Source organism: Suricata suricatta, chromosome 2, assembly GCF_006229205.1.
Source record: "Suricata suricatta isolate VVHF042 chromosome 2, meerkat_22Aug2017_6uvM2_HiC, whole genome shotgun sequence".
Lineage (NCBI taxonomy): Eukaryota > Metazoa > Chordata > Mammalia > Carnivora > Herpestidae > Suricata > Suricata suricatta.
In genome coordinates, this window is record NC_043701.1 from 99,474,108 (window position 1) to 99,497,311 (window position 23,204).

The 23,204-nt window shown below is 39.5% G+C and overlaps 1 protein-coding gene across 2 annotated transcripts in view; it reads right to left on the reverse strand.

The window, feature by feature from the left end:
* Positions 1-22,874, reverse strand: part of SPATA48 (spermatogenesis associated 48) — a 45,440-nt gene extending 22,566 nt beyond the window's left edge. Inside the window, exons 1-3 of one of the 2 annotated variants that reach the window (XM_029930570.1) lie at positions 22,225-22,835; positions 13,493-13,590; positions 443-519 (exon numbers count right to left, since the gene is read on the reverse strand). In XM_029930570.1, the coding sequence (XP_029786430.1) occupies positions 443-519; positions 13,493-13,590; positions 22,225-22,777 (728 nt within the window). In that variant the 5' untranslated portion in view covers positions 22,778-22,835. Of the gene's footprint in view, positions 1-442; positions 520-13,492; positions 13,591-22,224 lie in introns of both variants that reach the window. The other variant, XM_029930577.1, reaches the window with a different exon arrangement.
* Positions 22,875-23,204: the final 330 nt, after the last annotated feature.

Consider the following 23,204-nt stretch of genomic DNA (forward strand, 5'->3'; position numbering starts at 1 on the left):
CTCTCTCTGACCATTTCCTTTATGTTTTGGTTTTGTGCTTCTCTTACACATAGATTTTCTTTAAGATTCTCCCTTGACCTGTTTTATTTTAGCCACCAACGTGAGTAAATGTCATTGTCCGACGTTTTCTGAATTACTCATAGAATCCAGGACATTGTGGACACAAAGGGGATGTGTCACAAAGGATGAAAGGAATACATTATTTTTAATTTTAATTTTTTATTTTGAAGAGAGAGAATGAGGGGGGGCACAGGGAGAGAGAAGACAGAATCCCCAGCAGGCTCTGTGCTGAGTACAGAGCCAGACACTGGGTTTAGTCCTACAATCCGAGGATCATGACCTGAGCCAAAATCAAGAGTTGGATGCTCAGCCGACTCAGCCACCCAAGGTGCCCAAAAGAAATACATTTGAAAATCAAAATTCTACCGGGAAAAATGCTTACTTTTGCACCGAGGACTTGTAAAACGCGTCCTTTACATTATATTTCCTTGTCGGCTGTGAAAGTGGTTCTCCATCGTCCTAGAAGGTGTGAATAAGACGGAGGTCAGATACACATGGGGATTGCTGATTCTACGACCATGCTCTCTTTTTTTCTTGTTCTCCATTTTTCTCCCTGCGTAGCACCCCTTCCATGGACCAGGCTTAGGGCTTCCCTCCTTTACTCGACTATCTTGGAAACTCTCTTTCTGTGTATGGTCTCCTAGTGATTAAGTTAAAATTTACAAAATGTGTATTCAAACTAATGGGAGGTCACATTTTTATGAGAAAGCGCTTGCATTTTAAATGCTGGCACATGATGTTTTCAGCACCACGTAGAGAAAACATCTTAAAAAGTCTAGGGGCATCCAGGTGTCTCAGTCTGACACGGGTCAGGTCATGATCTCACAGGTTATATTTTCATCATTGTTCAGTTTAAAACATTTTCTAATTTTTCTTGTGGTTTTTTTTCCCCTTTGACCTATGGATAGTTTAGAATTGTGATTTTTAATTTAAAAACACTTGATGCTTTCCTAAACATCTTATGGTGAGTTATTTGTATTTAGCTCTGTGGTGGTTTGAGAACATAAGTAGAATTATTTCAATACCTTTAAACACATGAAGACGTGTTTTGTACTCCAGCATATGATTATGGTGAACCCATCACACACATCTAACATGCTCTCTATTCATTTATTTTCAGCTGATCTGTATCTTCATATTGAAAGCATACCTCTTATAAATAGCATATAGTTGTGTCTTGCCTTTTTATCCATTCTGATAATCTCTGCCTTTCAGTTGAAATGTTAAGTATGTTACCATTTTCTTTAAGTAGGCCTCACCCCCAGCGTGGAGCCCAACACAGGGCTTGAACTCACAGCCCCGAGATTAAGACCTGAGCTGAGATTAAGAGTGAGACACTTAACCAACTGAGCCACCAGGCCTCCTTGGTACATTCTTTAAAAATCAAATGACAAGGTGGTAGATGGCTCTATTTCTGGACGCCATTTTCCATTGATGAGTTTGGCAATCACTTTGCCAATTGGTGCTGATTATTCTAACTTTACAGTCAGACTTAAAATCAGATAGCACAAATCCTCCAACTTTATTTTTATTCAAAAATTTTTTAGCTATTTTAGGTTTTTCATGTCATAGAAATTTTATAATCTGTAAATTTCCACAAAACACCTTCTCAGGATTTTAATAGGGTTTGCATTGAATCTACAGATCAATTGGGGAAGTTTTAATAAATTAACAAACCTTCCAGCCAATGAACCTGTTTTTACTTTTCATTTATTTGTGTCTTTGCTAATTTATTTCACCCATTAATATCCTGTACTTTTCAGTGAAAAGAAACGCACGTGTATTATTAAATCCTATGTGGTTTTTGGTACTATTGTCAGTGAAATCTTTTAAACATTCATTTTCCAGTTGTTTGCTTCTGTTATGTAATATTACAGTTGATTTTTGTATATTAACCATAAGCCTATGCCTCCAATACAATGAACTATTACGTCCAGCAGTTCTTTGAAGATTTCTGAAGATATTGTTTATAAATACCATCATGTCATCTACCCAGAGATGGATTTACCTCTTCCTTTCCAAGAGTCATGATTTCTATTTCTTTTCTTTTTTCCGTTGCTCTTCTGCAATAGCTCCCTCCTCCACTAAAAGGAAAATGATGGTGCTAAGAGCATGCACTTTTGTCTTATTCCTGATATTAAGGGAAAGGCATTCGGTCTGACATCATTATTACTTTAGCCTCGGGTTTTTCACAGATGCTTTATAGCAGATTGAGGAAGTTACCCTCCAAGTCTAATTTGCTGAGAGTTTTGATCATAAATGAGTATCGATTTTTTTCCCTTTTGTTAACAATAGTCTCGGTCATTTCTGATCCTTCACTTTTCAGTATCCATTTTATAAAGCACTCCTCAAACTCCACATGAATACAGCTAAGGTACTGATTTGGATGGCACTGAAATCATGAAACAACTTAGTAAGAACATACACATGGTAAATATTTTCCCCTCCTAACCTCCTATCTATTTCTATTTACCATGGTTTTCTTGTAGTCAGCATATAGTTGGGTATTGATTTTTTTTTGTCCAACATAAAGACGTCTGACTTTCTATTTCCTTATGTTAAATTATATCTAATACAACACTTGACATAATTTGGTTTAAATATAGCTTTATTTACTGTTGGTTTTACAACTCTTTTTCCTTTTGTTACTTTCTTTTGTAATATTTGTAGTGGGGTTTTTTTTGTCTTTTTAAAATTTCATTTTATCTCCCCCTGTTAGCTTATTGCCTATGATTGATTGGCTTCTGTTATTACTGTCACTCCAAGACTTACACCCCTTTAATTATAGGATTTAAAATATAATATTACACCACTTCATGCATAGTATAAAAAATTATAATAACATATGCCTATTTTCATCCTGACCTCCCATGCGCTATTGGTACAGCAGACTTCTGCATGCACTGTATGCCCCAAACACATTGCTACTGTTGCTGCTTTAGACATTCAATGATATTTTCAGGGAGCCTGGTGGCTCAGTTGGTAAAGCATCCGTCTCTTGGTTTTGGCTCAGGTCATGATCTCACGTTTGTGAGTTCGAGCCCTGCATCAGGCTCTGCACTGATAGCATGGAGCCTGCTTGGGATTCTGCCTCTCTCCCTCTGCCTCTGCCCCCCCTTGCTTGTTCTCTCTCTAAATATAAATCCACTTAAGAAAACATTCAGTGATATTTTACATATTTCAAAATGAAAAATAGTGTTTTCTATTTACCCACACATTTATCATCTCTCTTGACCTCAATTGCATTCCATTGAACAAACTCATATTTCCACATATACTATATTCTTTTGTCTGAAGAAACTCCTTCAGGTCTGTTGGAAGTATATCCCTCAGGTTTATTTTTATGGATATCTACTCTGTCTACCTTCTTGAAATTTGTTGTTGCTGATTAATGTATGCTTAATTAACCTTTTTTATATATTAAAAACACGTCTCCATTTCCTTCTAGCTGGTACAGATTCGGACAAGAGCCTGCTTCCATTCCTACCTGTGTTCCTCTGTATATAATGTATTCTTTTCCTCTAGCTGTTTCAAGATGTTCTTTTTATCACTGTTTTCCAAACAATATAACTTATATGCATAGTTTCCTTTATCTTTATACAGCTTGGCACTTAAGTCAGTTTCTTGGGGTGGGTCTGAAAATTTAAATCATTAGGAACAACACTAGCCAATATTTGCCCAAATATTTTTCCTGCTTTCCATTTTTTCGGCAACTCCAGTTACATGCGTGTTCAACAGCCCAATATCGTCCCAAAGCTAACTGACCCTTTATTTATTTGTTTTCTGTTTCACTTTGGATAGTTGTTGTGGTTATAGTTTCAACTTCACTGGTCTTTCAGCCTGCAGTGTCTGATCTGCTTTGAAACCTGTGAAATCTGTCCATTTATCTTCCATTTTATTGTGTTTTTATGTCTAAATGTTCTCTTGAGTCTTGTTTACACCATGCCTTTTCCTCATCTCCGTGGTTGTGGCTTCCTTTACCATCTGAATTTATGGGACACATGTGTCATTGCTCGGTTTGCACATGGCCTTGTCGGCTCGCTCCTTCCTGTCTACCGCTTCCAGCTCCCGTATTCTTGATTTACCGTTCCTCCCGACTACGGGAAATATTTCCCTACTTCTTTGCGTGAAAATTAATTACTTTTGTGTACCTATTTTCAACATCGAGTTGTTGGTTGTTAAATTATTCTTTTTTTAATGTTTATTTTTTAATTTTTGAAAGAGAGAGAGAGGATGCACAAGCAGGGGAGGTGCAGAGAGAGAGAGAGAAGGAGACACAGAATCTGAACCAGGCTCCAGGCTCCCAGCTGTCAGCACAGAACCCAACGTGGGGCTTGAACCCACAAACTATGAGATCATGGCGTGAGCCGAAGCTGCACACTTAGCTGACTGAGCCGCCCGGGCCCCATACCTTGTTTTATTCTTAAGTCGTGCTAGACTATGTTCCAGCACAAACTGAAGTAACGGAAATCGGCGGATGTGTTTGAGGGCTGCCTTTCACCTGTCAGAGCAAGTCCACAGGAACCTTCGGAGTAGGGCTAAGGAAGCTGACTACAAAAGTGATAGCCCTCTGAAGATGCTGCCTGAGGTCCCCTGCTCTCCAAGGTATCTTCATCCCAGTTCTGAGGGCACTTGAACCATCCCCTGCCTTGTGTGAGCTTCAGAGAAGGATCATGCTGTCCTCTACAGCAGGTCTTTCCCAAGTTCCAGCGCTTTCGTCCTGTCGGCGGCGCACAGATCAGCGCTCACAGACCTGCACAACCTCTTCCTCAGCTCTCCGGAGCACGGTCTCTGCAGCTCCCTCCTCTCCGGTGCCCTGCTCCGCAAAGTTTGGATGCCTTGGTCTCCCAGAGCTCCCATCTCTGTCTCCTCAACTCAAGAGCCTAAAGGTACGGATTTCCCTTCCCTTGACTGTTGCTCAGAAACTGCCTCCAGCGAGTGTCCTGGTGACATTGGAAAGTTCACTTGTTTTCCCTTCCTGAGAGATTGCAGCCCTTCGCTACCTTTTCTCTAGTGTCTGGAAATGATTATTTATCATACTGTGTCTGATTTTCTGATGTTTAAGGCAGAAAAGTAAAGGGGGCAGCTGATATTTCATTTCCTTGACACTTCATTCATTTTTCTTATTTATCTTTTGGTTTATGTAACTCTTCATTTTCTAACTTTGGAGAAAGGGTTTTCTTTTTTTTTTTAATGTTTGTTTATTTATTTTGAGAGAGAAGAGTGCACATGAGCAGAGTGGAGCAGAGAGAGAGGGAGAGAGAGAGTGTCAAGCAGGCTCCATGCCATCAGTGCAGAGCCTAACATGGGGCTCAAACTCACGCACGGTGAGATCATGACCTGAGCTGCAATCAAGAGTTGGGGCACTAAGCCACCCATGTGCCCCTCAGTCAGATATTTTCAACTGATTCCTCATCTCCTCTTTTCTCTTGGGTGATTCCCTGCCTTTCTTCAGTGTTCCTTCTTAAATTTTTATTTGAATATCTTTTCCTTTGGGCACAGTGTGATCCTTAATTTCTGAATGAATTTTCCATTTCCTTCATTTTTTTCACTGTCAATTTTATTTGTATTTAACATTTAAATATCAGTATGAAGACAGATGTTCATATGGTTGTTTGAAACATATAACTCAGTTTGGAGTGTTACAATACCATTTTCTTCTGTTTTAATTTTAATTTATTTTATGTTTTTTAATTTATTTTTGAGGACAGAGAGATGGCGCGAGCAGGGAAGGGTCAGAGAGAGAGGGAGACACAGAATGTGAAGACAGGCTCCAGGCTCTGAGCTGTCAGCACAGAGACCAATGTGGGGCTGAAACCCACGAACCATGAGATCATGACCTGAGCCAAAGTCGGACGCTCAACCGACTGAGCCACCCAGGCGCCCCAATTTTCTTATGATTTATAGTTGGTTTGTATTATTTGTATTCTTTTGTATTCTTATTAAGGTATTTTGGTTCTGATTCTGATTCTTATTTTGTTATAGTTTCTTCAAATAGATTTATCCCATGTTTTTCCCTTCACTTGATGGAGGTGTGGTTTCGAATATTAGTTCAATGCTGCCCTCTTCTGTCAGTGTGGCAAAGTACAGCAGTTTCTCTAATAAAGTTGTTTTCCTTATGGAAGGTGATTGCTATCACAAGACCCTGTAACCTCCACTCAATTCATTCTTTGTCATTTAGAATATTAATCTTCCCTCTTTCCTTTTTTTCTTTTCAGACTCAACCTCCAAAGGGTGACTCTTTTGTCTCGTAAACAGTGAATTGTGGGGAGCGGCATAGATCTCAGCTGCTTGGCCGTTTGCTAGCCGGATTTGTCACTCCCTGAGGGGAGTTGCAAAATAGGCAGGGGAGCGCCACTCCCTGTCAGAGGAGAAGCCAGAAGATCAAAGCTCAACCACCTGCAGGCTGGGTAGCTTCAGCCCCTCAGGCGCTGTGCTAGAACACTTTGGTCTGGTTCCCCTTCTACTCCAGTCTTAATCCCTTGACCCTGTTTCCTAGCAACTGACCTGGGTCAGCTGCCTTGTTTTCCGCTTCAAACCTTTATAAGAGACAGTTTTCAGAATAAAGCTCTCTCGCGCCTGACTGGAAAACCGTGAGTCGTGTCTTTCCTCTCTGCGTCTCCCTCTCCCGTCGCCCCTTTTTCTCTCCCTCCCTCAGGAAAAGAACCTACGAGGACTCTCCCACGAGGCGCGGGACACGGCAATGAATGCCTTCCAAAGACTGCCAACCTCAAATCACGCATGCTTTTTAATTCATTCTCTGCAGACTGGGTCAGCTTTATCTTTCTAGCAGTTATTAGATCAATTGGAGGCTGGCTTCTCTCTACCACCTGTTTTTCAAGATTGTCCTCATTTAACAAAAAAAGGTTTCTGTTAAGATCTTGAAGCATGACTTGTTAGGATTTTATGTTTTCTTTTTTTAACTTGCAGTAATTTGAAGTTTGGAATTTCGCTGCGTTCTAGACATGTTGAAGGTGTGGTTTTTGTATGCTCTCATTTACCTCATTCTGCATTGCTTTCCAGGCTACATGGAAGTGCACGGTTTGATGACGTTTCCATTATATTTGGCTCCTTAACTGCTACATTTTTGTTCTTGATCAACATGGCAGAAGTTATTTTTTTTCAATAAACTTCTGGCATTGATGATTTTTTAAAAACTCTTTGTTTTCCACTTCCTTAATTTATTATTTTACCTTTATTATTTCTTTCCTCCAGCTTTAAAAAAATGGATTTTGCCATGTTTTACTAGCTTGCTCAGTTCTTGAATTTTCAGGTTTTCTTCTGTATTAACATAACCACCAAAAATGATGTATTTTCCGCTAGGCATTATTAGAGTTCATTCCCACACATTTTGCTATGATATCACTATTTCATTCAGTTCAAAATATTTTCCAGTTTCCTTATATTATTTTCTGTGGCCCAAGTCTCACATTCATAAATACATTTTTTACATTTCCAAACACATGATTTTCTAGGGTTTTTGATCTGTCATAATTGTCTTGTGGTCAAAGAATATACTCTGTATGATTTAAAATATTTGAAGTGCACCTGGGCGGCTCAGTCGGTTAAGCGTTGGATATCAGCTCAGGTCATGATCTCATGGTTCATGAGTTTGAGCTCCGCATCAGGCTCTGTGCTGACAGCTCAGAGCTTCGGATTCTGTGCCTCCCTCTCTCTTTTCCCCTCTTATGTTCTGTCTCTCTCTTTCTCTCAAAAATAAATAAACCTTAAAAAATAAAATAAAATAAAGTACTTGAGTAATGCAAAGAATTATTGAATCTCTATATTGTGCACCTGAAACTAATACAATACTGTATGTTAACAATATTGAAATTAAAACAACAACAACCAAAAAAAATCCAAGCCAAAAAATTTAACAACTACTTGAAAAAATCCAGATTGTTTTATGGTACGGTACATGGTAATTTTATGAATGGTTTTTGCAGGAAGGTATAGTTATATATATCTATTAGGTCAACTTGTTAATGTGTTGCCTTATTCTACTACATACAGTTTTATCTATACTAACTCCTCCAACATTCTGTTGTCCTACCAATTGCCACACGGTTCATAATGACTCCTATTAACAAGAGTCATGAACAGAGATTTCAGTGTCTTTACAGGTAAAAAAAAAATCTATGTTTAGCATAGAGGTCACCCAAATCAACCTAACATTGTTAATGTTGTATACTAACATGTATTGAATCTTTGCAAAATCAACTGTTGCTATATCATTGATGTAATTTCTATGTCTTTCCTAAAAAGCACATGTTAACCTTGGTAAGAATAAGAGCTGTGTTACAGACAGAACAAACAAGCATGTAAAAACAATGTATCTACTGTCAAAAAGAAGGCATGTAGGAATGCAAAATCACATCAAGTTTTCCCTTCTAAGAAGTATACTAAACTAGATTTGGCCACGGTTCATTTAAGAACTCTTTTATTGTGAACTTGCCAGCAGTTCACAAGATCACGATCACCTGTGTCCTGCGGGTAACATATTGATGAGGTTGGTGAGTAATGTGTGGGTGAGCTTGGCCCTCCCCTCCGAGGTGCAAAGATTTTGAAATCCGTGCGCTCTTCCTGTTCCTCATCAGGGAGACAACCAAGTCTTCCCTAGCAGCACCTGAAATTTATGCCCCCTCATTTTCTGGAGGTTCATCTTATTATTCATCATCTTTTTGGTATGTCATGGATACCATGGTATCATCTGTCATTGGAATCTGGATTTTTCTCTAAAACACCGCCTTTTCCACTTCCCGATTAGTCTTATAAGCTGCTATTTCTATATGTTATGTATTTTCAATTTCTTTATGAAATGTTTCCAGATCCTCAAGTCTATTGTTCACATGATTTTCTCAAAGTAAATCTTTATAGGAGCTGTTCTCTTGCTGGTGTATATCCTTCCTATTTCTGTTCTCTGCATGTTTTGTGTGTCCTATTTCATAAAGAAGGGACTAAGTTTGCTATTTGACTTCATCTTTAGTGTTCTTGGAGTCTGATTCAATGGCAACTTCTCTAAGAATGCTGGATATTTCTTAGGTTCTGTGACAAGACATTGAAGGAGACCTTCCTCTATGTCCTAGTGCTTCAGCACTGTTCATTCACAGTAAGGTCCTTCATCACCGTCAACACTGTAAGTGCCTCAACTTCCTAGAATGTCTTCAAATTTCACAAGAGCTAACAAAAGATGAACGCTGATGTCCAAACTCCAAGCAAGGCAATTACCATAAACAATGTGAAAAAATTTTCAGGAATTTCCTATTTCTTTCCATTCTTGTGTGTTCCATCTTTGGCTCTCTCCTGAAAACAGGGCTGCCATTAGCCTTGGTGCGTGGTCCCTGTTGCTGTGGGATCTGGTGCTCGTGTGGGGCCTCCACTCTCAATGTACAGCAGGGACTGCGAGGCGCCCTCCCGGGGCCCCTGGACGTGAGCAGCTTTACAGATCACTTCTGTCCTATTCTACACAGCTGGGACTTCAAATACATACACATCCTTCTTTGTCAGGTTTCCTCTATGTTTCTTACTCTCACTTTGCATTTTCCATTTTTTGTGTGTGCATTTGTGCTTTATCATAAATGGCTTCTCCTCATTTACCTATTAGCTCCACAATTCTCTCTAACTGCATCAGAACATGGTCCTGTTCTTTGTTTGTTATATTTTTCAGTTCTGAAACTACTTTTCTCTCAATTTCCTAATTTTGATAGGGAAAAATCTGTTAAAAGATAACTGACAGGACTGATAGGGAAAATTCCAGTCCTTGCCTGAAGACTCCCCTTCCAGGCTCTTCTTCTCACCTTGTTTGTCACGTGCATTAAGGAGGAATGCAGAAGTAACATATGATAAATTGTCCCCTGCTGGTGCTCTGGGCTCAGACCTCTGGGGAGTGACCTCCTCTGAGCCCAAAGGTGTAACATAAACCTCCTCCCTTCCAGGATCTCCGAGTGCCGCTTGGTTCCTCCGCCAGGTGATCCAAACCTCATTCCATAACAATTTCACATTTCGTAATTTTCAATTTCTCTACAAAAATTCTGAATTCACCTTTTCTCTCCTTGCGTATTTTCAATGTCTAGAATCAGTGTGTGTCTTTCTGTTTCCTTTCATTCCTGCTGATTCTAATTCATGGTGCCCTTTCTCTTTACATGTTTAGTTACTATTGATTGTGTGCTGGGCATTATGTTTTAAATGCTATTGATGGAAATAATTTAAGGCTTAGTAACAACGTATTATATTTCTCCAAAGAAGTTTGGTTTGTGTCTGCCTGCATCCTGGGAATGATAATAAACTAAGAGTGCCTTAACATCAATTCAAGACTTGGAGGGGGCGCCTGGGTGGCTCAGTTGGTTAAGCCTCCGACTTCAGCTCAGGTCAGATCTCATGTTCGTGGGTTCGAGCCCCGCATCGGGCTCTGTGCTGACAGCCAGCTCAGAGCCTGGAGCCTGCTTCCGGTTCTGTGTCTCCTTCTCTCTCTGCCCCTCCCCCTCTCATGCTCTGTCTCTCTCAGTATCAAAAATAAATAAAACATAAAAAAAAAAAAAAAAAGACTTGGAGTTTTCTCATTTACTTGGACCATGCCAGGCTGGTCCTGGTTCAGGACTGTCAGGTTCAGGTTCAGGACGTGTCTGCTTCAGGGCTTTTTACTATTGGTCTATCCTTTCTTCTAAGAAGCAAGTCCAGGTATTCCCCCAAAGCAGTGAATTGTTTGCAGAGATCAGTTCCAACTTTTGATCATGTATACCTCTGACACCACCAAAGATCCAGCTCAAAGTTTTAGCGTTCCCTTCTAGAACAGTAAATTCCTGTATGGCCAAAGTGGCCTTGAGTGCTAGGCTTAAATTTTAGAGTTTCTATCCTTTCGCTGACCCAATCACTTCCCTCTACCCTATTTGTTTTTTGATATTTTAATGAAAATGAAATTTTTTATGTCTTTACTTTATTTTGAGAGACAGAGACAGAGAGCGAGCCAGGGAGGAGCAGAGAGAGAGGGAGACACAGAATCTGAAGACAGGCTCCAGGCTCTGAGCTGTCAGCGCAGAGCCTGATGTGGGGTTCGAACCCACAGACTGAGATTATGACCTGAGCTGAAGTCAGCCGCTTAACCGACTGAGCTAACCTGGTGCCCCCGAAAACGAAATACTTATCCAGTCATTTTCCATTGAAATAATGTCCCCTGTTATCTTGTTAGCTTCTACTAACTGGAGGTAAAATATCCAGATTTATTTTCTGTGAAAAGAAACTTATTTTGAATTTAAATAAAGATGCTAATAAATTTTTACATGACAAGTATCTACTTCAATAGTCTAATTCTAAAATAGATAACTAGATAAAGCATGGATTTGCCATGAATTTGCAGCTCAAATGAAAAGCAAAAGGCACCAATGCCTTTAATTTCTTAAAATGTTTACTTTGACTTGCTCTCAAACGACTTACCTACAGGAGCAATGGATTCTTTGAAAAGTCTGGAGATGGAATAAGTGAAACTGGTAAGTACAAGTTTTCTTTACCCTTTCAACCACATTCAGCATTTTATCTGAATTTAGAATGGCTCTAAACAGGCCAAATGACTCCCATTTCTAAGGGCAAGATTTTCTTATAAAGAAAACTCTATAGATGAGGAAAAGCTGGAGTTCAGCATGTCTGGATGGCATCTAGATAAAGGAGGCATTGATCATGGATTTTGAAGGACCCTTTTTGTTCCGTAGCCACACAATCTAGTATGACTAATGATTGTGGGACATTTGGCCCCATCCTTTCTGTACTAAAATGAGCAATTGTGAAGGAAGAGGTAGGAAAAGTAGAACTAAATCCAACACCTGACAAATGCAGATCAGTCCACAGGCAGATCGATTTGGGGAAGGAATACACATGACAGTCATGGAAATGGACACTGATTCCTTCAAAATACTCACATCTTTACTACCAATGGCTACGGGGTTTCTTTCTGGGGTGATGAGAATGTTCTAGTATTAGATTGTGGTGACATTGTTCAATTTCGTGAGCACCTATAAAGATATATTGATTGCTTGAGGACACCTGGGTGTCCAAGTTCAGCTCAGGTCATGATCTCATGGTTCATGGGTTTGAGTCCCACATCAGGCTCTTGCTGACAGTGTGGAGGCTGCTTGGGTTTCTTTCTCTTTCCCTTTTTCTCTGTCCCTCCCCTACTCATGTTTTCTCTCTCCCCAAAATAAATAAACTTAATTTTAAAAAATTCAAAAAAAATTGAACACTTTAAATGGATGACTTTTGTGGTGTGTGAAATACGTCTCAATTGAGCTGGATTTTTTCCTAACATTTATTTTTGAGAGAGACAGAGATGGAGACAGAATGTAAGCAGGGGAGGGGCAGAGAGAGAGGGAGACACAGAATTTTAAGCAAGCTGTAGGCTCTGAGCTGTTAGCATAGAGCATGATGGGGGTTCAAATCCAAGAACCTCGAGATCATGACCTAAGTTGAAGTTGGATGTTTAACCAACTAGGCCACCCAGGTACCTCGAGTTGTTTTTTAAAAAAACAAAAATCCTTGAGCTATCTGTATATCCCTTGGGTAGTTTTCCAGTCATTTAAATAGCAAGAGTTTAGAGCCTATAAAATCTACATAGAAAAATGATTAAAAACATAATCATTAAATTCAGAAGGATACCTAGGTTTAAACTTTAGTTTCATATTTAGTGTGCAGTTAAAATAAGAGACTCTTCAATACAGAGAACAAACTGAGGGTTGCTGGAGGGGAGCTGAGTGGGGAGATGGGTTAAGTGGGTGACAGGCATTAAAAGGAGGGCATTTTTCCAATGAGCACTGGGTGTCATACTTAAGAGATTCTACTCCTGAAGCCAAGACTACACTGTATGTTAAGGAACTTGAATTTAAATTAAAAAGTCAACTACTTAACATCACTGGGCATTACCTTTCTCAAGTAAAGTGGGGATAAAAATACAGCCTTGTCCAGAAGAAGAGACTGAAGCAAGATTTTCACTCAACTAATATACTGTTGGAGCACTCGAGGGGACAAGAGGCTCGTGAGAATGGGGACCCAGCTTAGTCTCATGTGTGTTTCCTCAAGGAAGTCAGTCAGTCATTGGCCAAAGTCTGAGGGGACCATGTGGGAGGGTGCAGTCCTTCAGGCTGGTGGCCATGAGCCATTTGGTGGTCACCACTCATGGCTACCGGAGGAGCATGCCCTTGCCAGGAAAGGGCATCTGGGTTGGGCACTAACAGCATTTACTGCTCACTCCTGCCCATGGTGTTGCTGTAGGATGGCACAAGATGGTACATGATACAGGATCATTGTGAAGGGCTGCACAGTGGCTGGCACATACGAAGTATTTTATAAATGGTAGCTATTTTTTTTTACAGGGCATAAAATATCAAATACACAGACAATGAAATTAATTGCAAATACTGTATAACCCCATCCCACAAGAAAATCTTACTGTACACGTTGCTTCTTCATCAAATGAATATGCGTGATTTATCGAGCATGCTTTGTGGCGAGGTTGTGAAGGAGTAACTTTCAGTGGGCTTGTCCAACCTGAAAACAAAAATGTATGTGTTTTGGGTTACAGATATCATAGAAATTTTTTCTTCCACTAGAAATATTTCCTATTCTAAAGCTAAACTACATGATGTTAATGGACATGTCAAGGGAGTACCTAACAACTTTTCTTAGCAGTGAGAACTGAATTTCCATGTTAGGATGATTATAATAACGCAGAATTATTTGGTATGTATCACTCATTATTAGAAGAGGCATATTGGGTACCATGAATCTGCAGAAGAGCATGCAGCTGTACTATGGATGGTGGTCACACAAAGGAGTCTAGTTCCCATGTAGATAACTTATCTAATGATAGAAGTTCTAAGACACTAGCAAATACACACACAGACTTCAACAAATATTTATTGGGCCGTAAATGGAAGTAGATGTGTATGCAAAGATGGAAGACAGTGGTCCTGGTGCTGAGGTGCTCATGAACACAAGGAAACAACAATCATGGAAGTAGACAATTGCAGTGTGAGGTAGCAACTGTAATGATAGTAGAGATCTGAGCTCTGTGGGCGTGTGGAGGAAGAACACTGGCCCAGGCCAACTGTGGGGAGTTAAGACTATCTCCCTGAAGACAGCTCTTGATCTAACCTTGAAGGGGGAAGTCAGAAAGATTAGTCTGAGAAGGCCTGGACACACCACTGTTGACTTGGAAGACAGAGGGACATGGGTAGTCTGCGGGAGCAGAGTGTCCCTGGCTGTGACAGCTCTAATGCAAGGATCCAGATTCTGCACAAACTTTTGAATGAGCCTGAAGTCGATTTTCCCCAGACACTGTGGGCTTTGGCAGTTAGAAAACCCAGTTGAGGGGGCCCTGGGTGGCTCAGTCAGTTAAGCATCTGACTTTGGCTCAGGTCATGATCTTGCAGTTTGTGAGTTTGAGCCCTACATTGGGCTCTGTGCTGACAGCTTGGAGCCTGGAGCCTGCTCCAGATTCTGTCTCTCCCTCTCTCTCTGCCCCTCCCTTACTTGAACTCTGTATCTCCCTCTCTCTCTCTCTCTCTCACACACACACACACACACAAATTAACATTAAAAAATAAATAAATTGAAAAATTAAAAAGAGAAAACCCAGTTGAACCTTCCCAGACTTCTCACAAAGTCAGGAGCTAATAAATGGGTTTTGTGTCAGGCTGCTAAGTTTGTGGCACTTTGTCACCACAGCAAGAGAAAACATAGAGGCAAAGGCCAAGTGAGAAAGGTTGTGCTGAAGCCCACGGTTATTTTTGTTTTGAGAACAAGGATAATCCTGTCGGTGATACTGCTGGCTCGTTTTGAGAATAAGGATAATTTTGGCGGTGACACTGCTGCCAAAGGAAACCCTCCGGAAGACCATTGTGCCCATGGCAGCAGGATGGCACTCTGTGGTATCCTTCTGATTTGCTGTCATTGAGGCAGCGGCTTTGACCAAAGAGGAAAGTAGGAAAACAACAAAACCTAAAATTGGATTTTTAAGCCACAGTAGGAGATAGGAAACAGGACCATGAATCAGAGCTATACATGGGGATCACTAGACTCACATCAAAGTATGATAATGGCATTGCCATTACCTTGTTTCACACTCTACTGCTGCAAAAGAAACCACCCCCAAACTTAGTATCTTAAAAGGTTCTTTTTTTTTATAATGCTTTTTATTTATTTTTGAGAGACAGAGAGAGACCACAAGCAGGGGAGAGTCAGAGAGAGAGGGAGATACAGAATCTGAAGCAGGCTCCAGGCTCTGAGCTGTCAGCACAGAGCCTGGCGCGGGGCTCAAACCCACAAACCATGAGATCTGACCTGAGCTGAAGCCGGACGCTTAACCGACTGAGCCACCCAGGCGCCCCTAAACTTAGTATCTTAAAACAACCATTCATCATCTTCCAGGACTCTGAGACCAGGCGAAGTGTTGTATGTCGTGTGGCGTGTGGCATAGCTTGGGAGAGCTCTCAAGGTCCCAAATCCTCTCCCTCACATGGCTGGCCAAGTGGGAGCTCAGCTAGGCCTACTGACCAGTGCCTGACCAGTTTGTTTTTCCAATGGGCCCATGTTGGATTTTTCCAACTGGGAATCCTGAGGAAGAATCCCAAAAGGACCAATCCCAATGTACAAGTTCTGAAACAAGGCTCCACTTGCATTATGATTGCTAATAATCTTATAGGCTAGGGCCCAGAGACAACATGGGCAGGAAGGAGACCTCATGTCGTGGTGGGGGGAGGGCCAGACACACACAGGGAGGGTTGAGTTGTCAATGACCACTTTCAGGACCAAGGATACACCTCTTCTTCATAAAGCACAGTCTCATTTCACCACTTCCACGCCACCAAACAAATATCAAGTCCTTTGTCAAGGAAAATACTGTATTATTTCTTCACTTAGAGATGTGACATGCTTGCAACTGTGATATTTTGATTGAGAGTTTGTTTTGATGGAATATATGAAATTGTATGAGTTTGGAGGGGTCCACCATGCACACTATTTTTCCATAGGACCTATTATTTTTATTATAAAATGTATCAATAATATGATGCTTTTAAAGAAATATAACCTTAATTTTTAAATATTTGTTTATTTTGAGAGAGAGAGACACACAGAGAGAAAGAGAGGGCATGAGCAGGGGAGGGGCAGAGAGAGAGACACACACACAGAATCCAAAGCAGGCTACAGGCTCTGAGCTGTTAGCACAGAGCTCAATGCGGGGCTTGAACTCACGGGTTGTGAAATCATGTCTGAGCCAAAGTTGGACATTTACTTAACAGAATGAACATACCAAGGTGCCCCAGGAAACAAAATCTTAAAAGAAAGATTTAAGGACTACTCTATGTATATTTTCTCTCTCTCTTTTTTAATGTTTATTTATTTATTTTGAGAGAGAGAGAGAGATAAAGACAGAGTGTGCTAGTGAAGGGGGAGTGGGGGTGGAGAGACTGAGAGAGTGAGAGAGAGAGAGAGAGAGAGAGAGAGAGAGAGAGAGAAATAGAATCCCAAGCAGGCTCCATGCTAAGGATGGAGTCCAATGTGAGGCTCGATCTCATAACCGTGGGATCATGATCTGAGCTGAAACCAAGAGTCAGACACTCAACTGACTGAGCCCCCCAGGTGACCCTGTATATTTTCTTATTCATGTGTTTTCCCTCCTCCAATGGTTAGAGATGTGTTTCTTCGACATCTAAAGTACCCTGCTAGTGGGTCTTCTCTGAGTTTTCTTTCTCAACATAGCTAAAGGTAGGTCAATTTTGTTATTTTGAAAGAACAAGTTTAAGGTTTAGGTGATTTTTCCTGTTCTTATGTTTTCTACTTTATACTTTATTTTATTTGTATGTATCACACATCAGACCTTCCCAGTATATGGTTCAAATATTGACAGAGTTGAAGGCAGAAATAACTCTATAATAATAGTTGGAGATTCCAATATTTGACTTTCAATAACGGATAGAACAATTAGACGATGATCAATAAGGAAATAGAGCATGCAGACAATAACAATTTGAACCAAAAGACATATACAGAACACTACAACAGAATACCCAAGCAGAACACACATTTTCTCAAGTGCACATGGAACATTCTATATAACATATTATATTGTTGGCCACAAAACAAGTCTTCATAAATTTTAAAAGACTGAAATCATACAAAGTATATTTTCTGATCACAATGGAATCAAAGTAGAAATTGGTAAAATGGAATGAAACTAGACATCTGTGTGTGAAAATTAAACACCACACCCCTAAACAACCAATGAAGAAATCACATGGAAAATTAGAAATTATCTTGAGACAAATGAAAACAAAAACACAATACCTCAAAAGTTAGGAGATTCAACAAAAATAGAGCTGAGAGGAAAGTTTATAGATACAAATTCTTAGACTACTGAAAAAAGATCTCAAGTCAACAATGTACATTTGTGACTTAAGGAACTAAAAAAAAGAGACTAAACCCAAAGCTAGCAGAAAGGGAAATAATAAAGATCAGAATAGAGATACACAAGATAGAGAAGAAGAAAAAAACAATAGAATCAATGAAAGCAAGAATTGGTTCTTTGAAAATAGATACAAATTAACAAACACTTAGCTAGATTGGGTCAGAGAAACATGAGTGAAGACTCAGATAAACTAAGATCAACATGAGAGGGGACATTACAACTGATTTTTGTTGGAGGTCATCAAGAGGATGTGACACACAGGATGACCTCTGAGCTGAACTCGGGCATGGGAGGGTTCTTACCTTCTCCCCTGTCCTTGGCATGTACCTTCTGACCACTGTTCCCACAGTAAGAGTTGTTTCAAGAACAGAGCCTAGAGTAAGGTGTTGTTGAGACCATCTGGATGGGATACATGACTAAACCCTTCTTAGGTCTTTACACAAACTTTTAGGATTCCAGCAGCCAGGTATAGAGACCTGCTTGTCTTGTAGCCATCCAAGACAAGCCTTGTATGTAAGTTCTCTTGAAGTGTCTTGCCCCTTTCTTTGGTCTCCTCCTACCCTCCACATAGAAAGCCAGTTTTGGATTGTGCCCAAAGAACTATTTTTTTTAAAAATTCTTAAATTAAAAAAAATTGTTTTCACCCAAAGAACTCTTGAGGTTGCAAACTAACAACTTTGTTGATATAAAAAGGATAAGAATGTACTATGAATGATGTGTACCAACTAATTATATCACCTAGATGAAAGAGACAAATTCCTAGAAACACACAACCTACCAAGACTGAAGCATAAAGAAACAGAAAATATGAACATATCTCTAAGAAAGAGATTGAATCAATAATCCAAACCTCCCAACAAAGAAAACTCAGGACCAGAATTCACTGGTGAATTCTACAAAACATTTAAAGAATTAACACAAATCCTTCTCAACTCTTCCAAAAATTTTGAATGGAAGAGTCCGTTTCCAAATGCATTCTATGAGGCCATCATGACCGTGACAGTAAAGCCACACACACTACAAGAAAACCACAGACCAACATCCCTCATAAATATTGATGTAAAAATCTTCAAAATACTAGAAAACAGAATGTAAGACTACATTGAAAGTATTATACACCATGATCAAGTGGGGTTTATTCCTTGAATGCAAGGAATTATATTTGTGCACTGTTGGTAGCAATGTAAAATGGAGCAATCACTATGGAAACTGGTATGGTGGTTTCTCAAAACATTAAACATTGAATCACCATGTGATTGAACAATTTTACTTTTGGGTATGTACCGCAAAGAACTGAAAGCAGAGTCTCCGAAGAGATATTTGTACCCCCATGTTCATAGCAGTGTTACTCACAATAGCCATCAAGGTGAAGCAACCCAAGTGTCCATCGATGGATAAATAAAATGTGGTATATACATAAAATGGAAAATTATTCAAACTTAAAAAGCAGAGAAATTCTGATAGGTGCTACAACATGGATATTGTTGTCCATGAGGACATTATACTAAGTGAAATAAATCCATCACAAAATGACAAATACTTTATGATTTCACTTATATGAGTTTCTGGAGTAGCCAAATTTTGAGACAGAAAGAAAAATGGTGACTGCCGGGGGCTGAGAGGAGAGGAGGAGATAAGTTAATATTTAATGGGTACAGAATTTCAGGTTTTTAAGAAAAAAGAGTTAAAGGAGATGAATAGTGGGGAAGGTTTCACAATAATGTGCTTAATGCTAATGAACCATGCACTGAAAAATTGTTGATTGAGTAAAGGTTTACATACCCTCCAAATTCACAGGTTGACATTTTTTACCCCCAGTGTGATGGTATTTGAAGGTTGGGCCTTTGGGAGGTCATTAGGTTTAGATAAGGTCCTGAGGGTGTGGTTCCCATGATAGGATTACTATCCTTATAAAAAGAGGAAGACAGACCAGAGCTGTCTCTCTCTTTCTCTCTGCCAAGTGAGAAAACAGGAAGAAGCAAGTCCTATGCAAGCCAGAAAAAGGGCTCTTACCAAAAACCAAATTAGCTACTACCTCTGTCCTAGACTTCCCACCCCTCAGCACTGTGAGAAGTAAATGCCTCTCGTTTAAGCCACACATCCTATGGTATTTTGTTTTAGTAGCTTGAGCCAAGACAGTGGCTAAAAAGGAAAAGAGGTAATAAAATATAGAAAGAGTTATAGTATTGCTATTAGGAAGCTGAATGTGGGACAATCAAGAATGTGATAATAGGCAGCCTTTGTTTTCTCTGTGATGAGGAGATGTGTCACCTGCTGTAAATAGAGTCAAAAAGACCACTGACGTCTTTGACTATAATTAGGATAAGTTGGGAATACGTGATTGGTGTATGAGAAAGAAAGCCAACTAGAAACATAAAAGTAAATAAACCCAGGTAAATGTCTAGACAAAGTTGGAATAGGGAAAGAAATTGGCAATATAATCTTTTATGATACTGTTTTGGTATTTATGAATGCCCACTGAAAAGCATACTGGTGTGTGATATAATTAATTTTATAAATATGTCCTTTATCAGAGTGTATTTGAAATGATGTATATTTAGGTTTGCTAAAAACTGAAAGTACTTATTTATAATTAATGATTATTTCCAAGATCTTTGAAAACTTGGACAAATTATTCTGAACCCAAGCCACGGATGGCCAATATTACTCCTTGAAACCGTAACAGCCAGTAAGTATTAACAGTTACTATTAACCAAATGCTTTAACCAGGTTCCAGGAATTTTGTTACTTGTTTTACATGTCTTAATTCATTTAATCCTAACAATTTTATAAGAGAAGTACTCTTATTGCCAAGGAATTGAAAATTCTGGGCCTTATAATAGCGAACATTTATTGGTCAATTCCTTCAAGTCAGATATCTTTATATGAATTATATTAAATAGTCCTCTTTATTACCTTATGAAATATTACTACTACGTGAATTGAAAAGTCTATACACGGGCATAAAGAGAGTAGCAATTATTTCTGGATCACAGTGCAGGTAAGTTTTCTCTTAGGATTCAAGCCCAGACAGTCTACTGAATTCTGTTATACTGTTTCAGGCAGTGAGTTCTATACTTGATTCTGAATTGTTGGTGCAAAGTCGCCTAACCCAATTTTAGTTTTAAGTTAGCTTTAATAAATTATTTTCTCAATCTGTAATTTGTTGGAATAACGTTCTGAGAGTCCAATCTTAGAAAAACTTATGGAACAAACCAGAAATATTGTTCTTAAAAATTACACTAGGCTGGGGTTTACTGCTTACAAGCAAAGTGGTACACTTATCTAGAATAGGACTATTATAAACAACAACTTCAATTCCTTTAAACACATTTCTTAACAGTGACTATTATTTTGCATTGGAGCAGTAGCAAAAGATTGAGCTCAAGCTCTTTTCTTGAGGGAGCTGAAAAATAGTCACTAGTTCTGAATCAGTGAAATGTTGTGTGTCTGCAAGACACACCAAAACTCCGCAATGGTTCAAGGTGAGTTACATTGGCTTTCGATCTAGACGGCATTTCAAGTGTACTATAAAATACTTATTTTTTAGAATAGATTGTTGACCCTCATTCACATTATTTATTTTTTAATTCATATTCTTTATATGGGAATTCCAAACCAGGGAATCCCCCCAAGCCAACCTGCTAGTCCACAACTGAGGCTCACGTGAAAAGCCTAACTCTTGGCACATGCTTGTATCTCTCCAAATTGCTCTTTCTTTCTCTGCATGCCTTTGCTTTGGAAGTGTTTCTCACCATTTCTGCACCAAGCCTGAGACATAGTCTGATAGTTCTTAGAGAGAAACCGTAAGGTAAAGCTATCAGTAATGGGTCAATTTTGTGTCCAGGGCTATGGAAGGGTCGTTTCTTACCAGACGCCCAAATCTACTTCCAACTACCTTCCCATGTCGTTCCTGCTCTTGGGACCTCTTTCATAACCATTGGCACATGTTTTTCAAGGGAAAGAGACAGATAAAGAGGTACGCTCTGCAATTATCCAAACTAAACATATGCTCCCTTGTGGAAAAATTAGGTTATCGACATGTCTAGAATAAATTCTCTGCTATACACTTTGTGTTGGTTACTTATCCTAATTAAGGCACTTTTAAAAACCAGTTTTTTAGGGGCACCTGGGTGGCCTTGTCAGTTAAGCAGCCAACTTTTGATTTCAGCTTAGGTCATGATCTCATAATTCGTGGATCAAGCTCCGTGTCAGGCTCTGCGCTAACAGCATGGAGCCTGCTTGGGATTCTCTCTCCCTCTCTCTCTGCTTCCTCTCTTCCCATGCATGTGTTCTCTTTCAAAAATATATAAACAAACAATAAAAAAATATTTTTTTTAACAAATAGGTTTATCATTCTTACTACCTTTCCCTTACCATGTATAATTTTTAAAAATAAGAATTTATTTTTTACAATTTTATGTTAGGTTTAAAATACTGAATCTTATATCTGTCCACTTTTCTTTTATTTGAATGTTTAAAAATTATCAAGCCCAAGGGCACCTGGGTTGGCTCAGTTGGTTGAGCACCCAAGTCTTGATTTAAGCTCAGGTCATGATCTCTTGCTTTGTGGTGTCAAGCCCCACATCAGGGCTCTGTGCTGACACTGGGGAGCCTGCTTGGGCATGTCTCTCTCTGCCCCCCCCTCCGCTGTCTCTCTCAAAATAAATAAGTAAACATTAAAAAAATGATAAAGCCCATGTCACTTTATTTACCTCCGAGTCTTGCTCTGACGGAAATGTCTGATGTTGCTCTGGAATTCCATCTCCTGTCTTGTTTTAGTTCTTCTAATAAAATTTTTTGCCTTTTCAGTGATGTTTGAAATCCTGTGTCTGGCCTGGGAACTCGGTGTTGTGGTTTCACATCACTGAAATCCACCAGGCTTGGCATAGTTTTGCCAATGCCAGGTTTTAAGTCAGCATCACCACCAGGACTCAAAAACCCCGAACAGGGATCACCCAAGGGCACATCATCCCGTAGTGGAAATAACGGATAATCTTGCCCATACGGTGGGGGATAAGGATAGTGTAAATGATAGTCTGGCAGGACTGAAGGGGGATAAGGGTGAAACTTAAGGAAAGTAGGATTGCCTTTCTTTTCAATTCTGCCATAGTCATGTCTGTCCTCAACTCCTTTCACAAAAGGCATGTTCATTTTTCTTAAGAGATCACAGTAGTGTGGGTAATCTATGTGCTCAACAGCCTTTCTTCCTGAAAGGATGGACCTTTCAAAGATACTTATCTTTCCGGGTGTGCAGTGTGAATCCATATCCACACTCTTTAGAATTTCGGATGATTGTAAATGAAGTGCTTCTTCTGAGTCCTTTCTATGTAACTATAAAACTTACTATCTCCAATAATTGAGGATTGGTTAATCTCACATAAAGTTGTTGATTTGGTTTTTTCTAAATGTTGATAGAATGGGTTGCTTTTTTTTTTTTTTTTTTAGGGTCGATATTTTTTCTCCACCAATAGAAGTATAGGGCAGTAAGGGAGGAGGACAGAAAATAACAGAACCAAACAGAGTCCTTGTTGCTTGGCAACAGGTAGAACTGTAACACGTTGGACCAGTTAGTGTGTATGTCATAATTTAATTCTTAGGAAAGAAAAAAATAGCCTTGTTCGTAATATTTTCATGATAGTTTCCTCCCCAATGCTCAGGAAAATGGCAGTCATTTGTTACTTATTTTAAAATT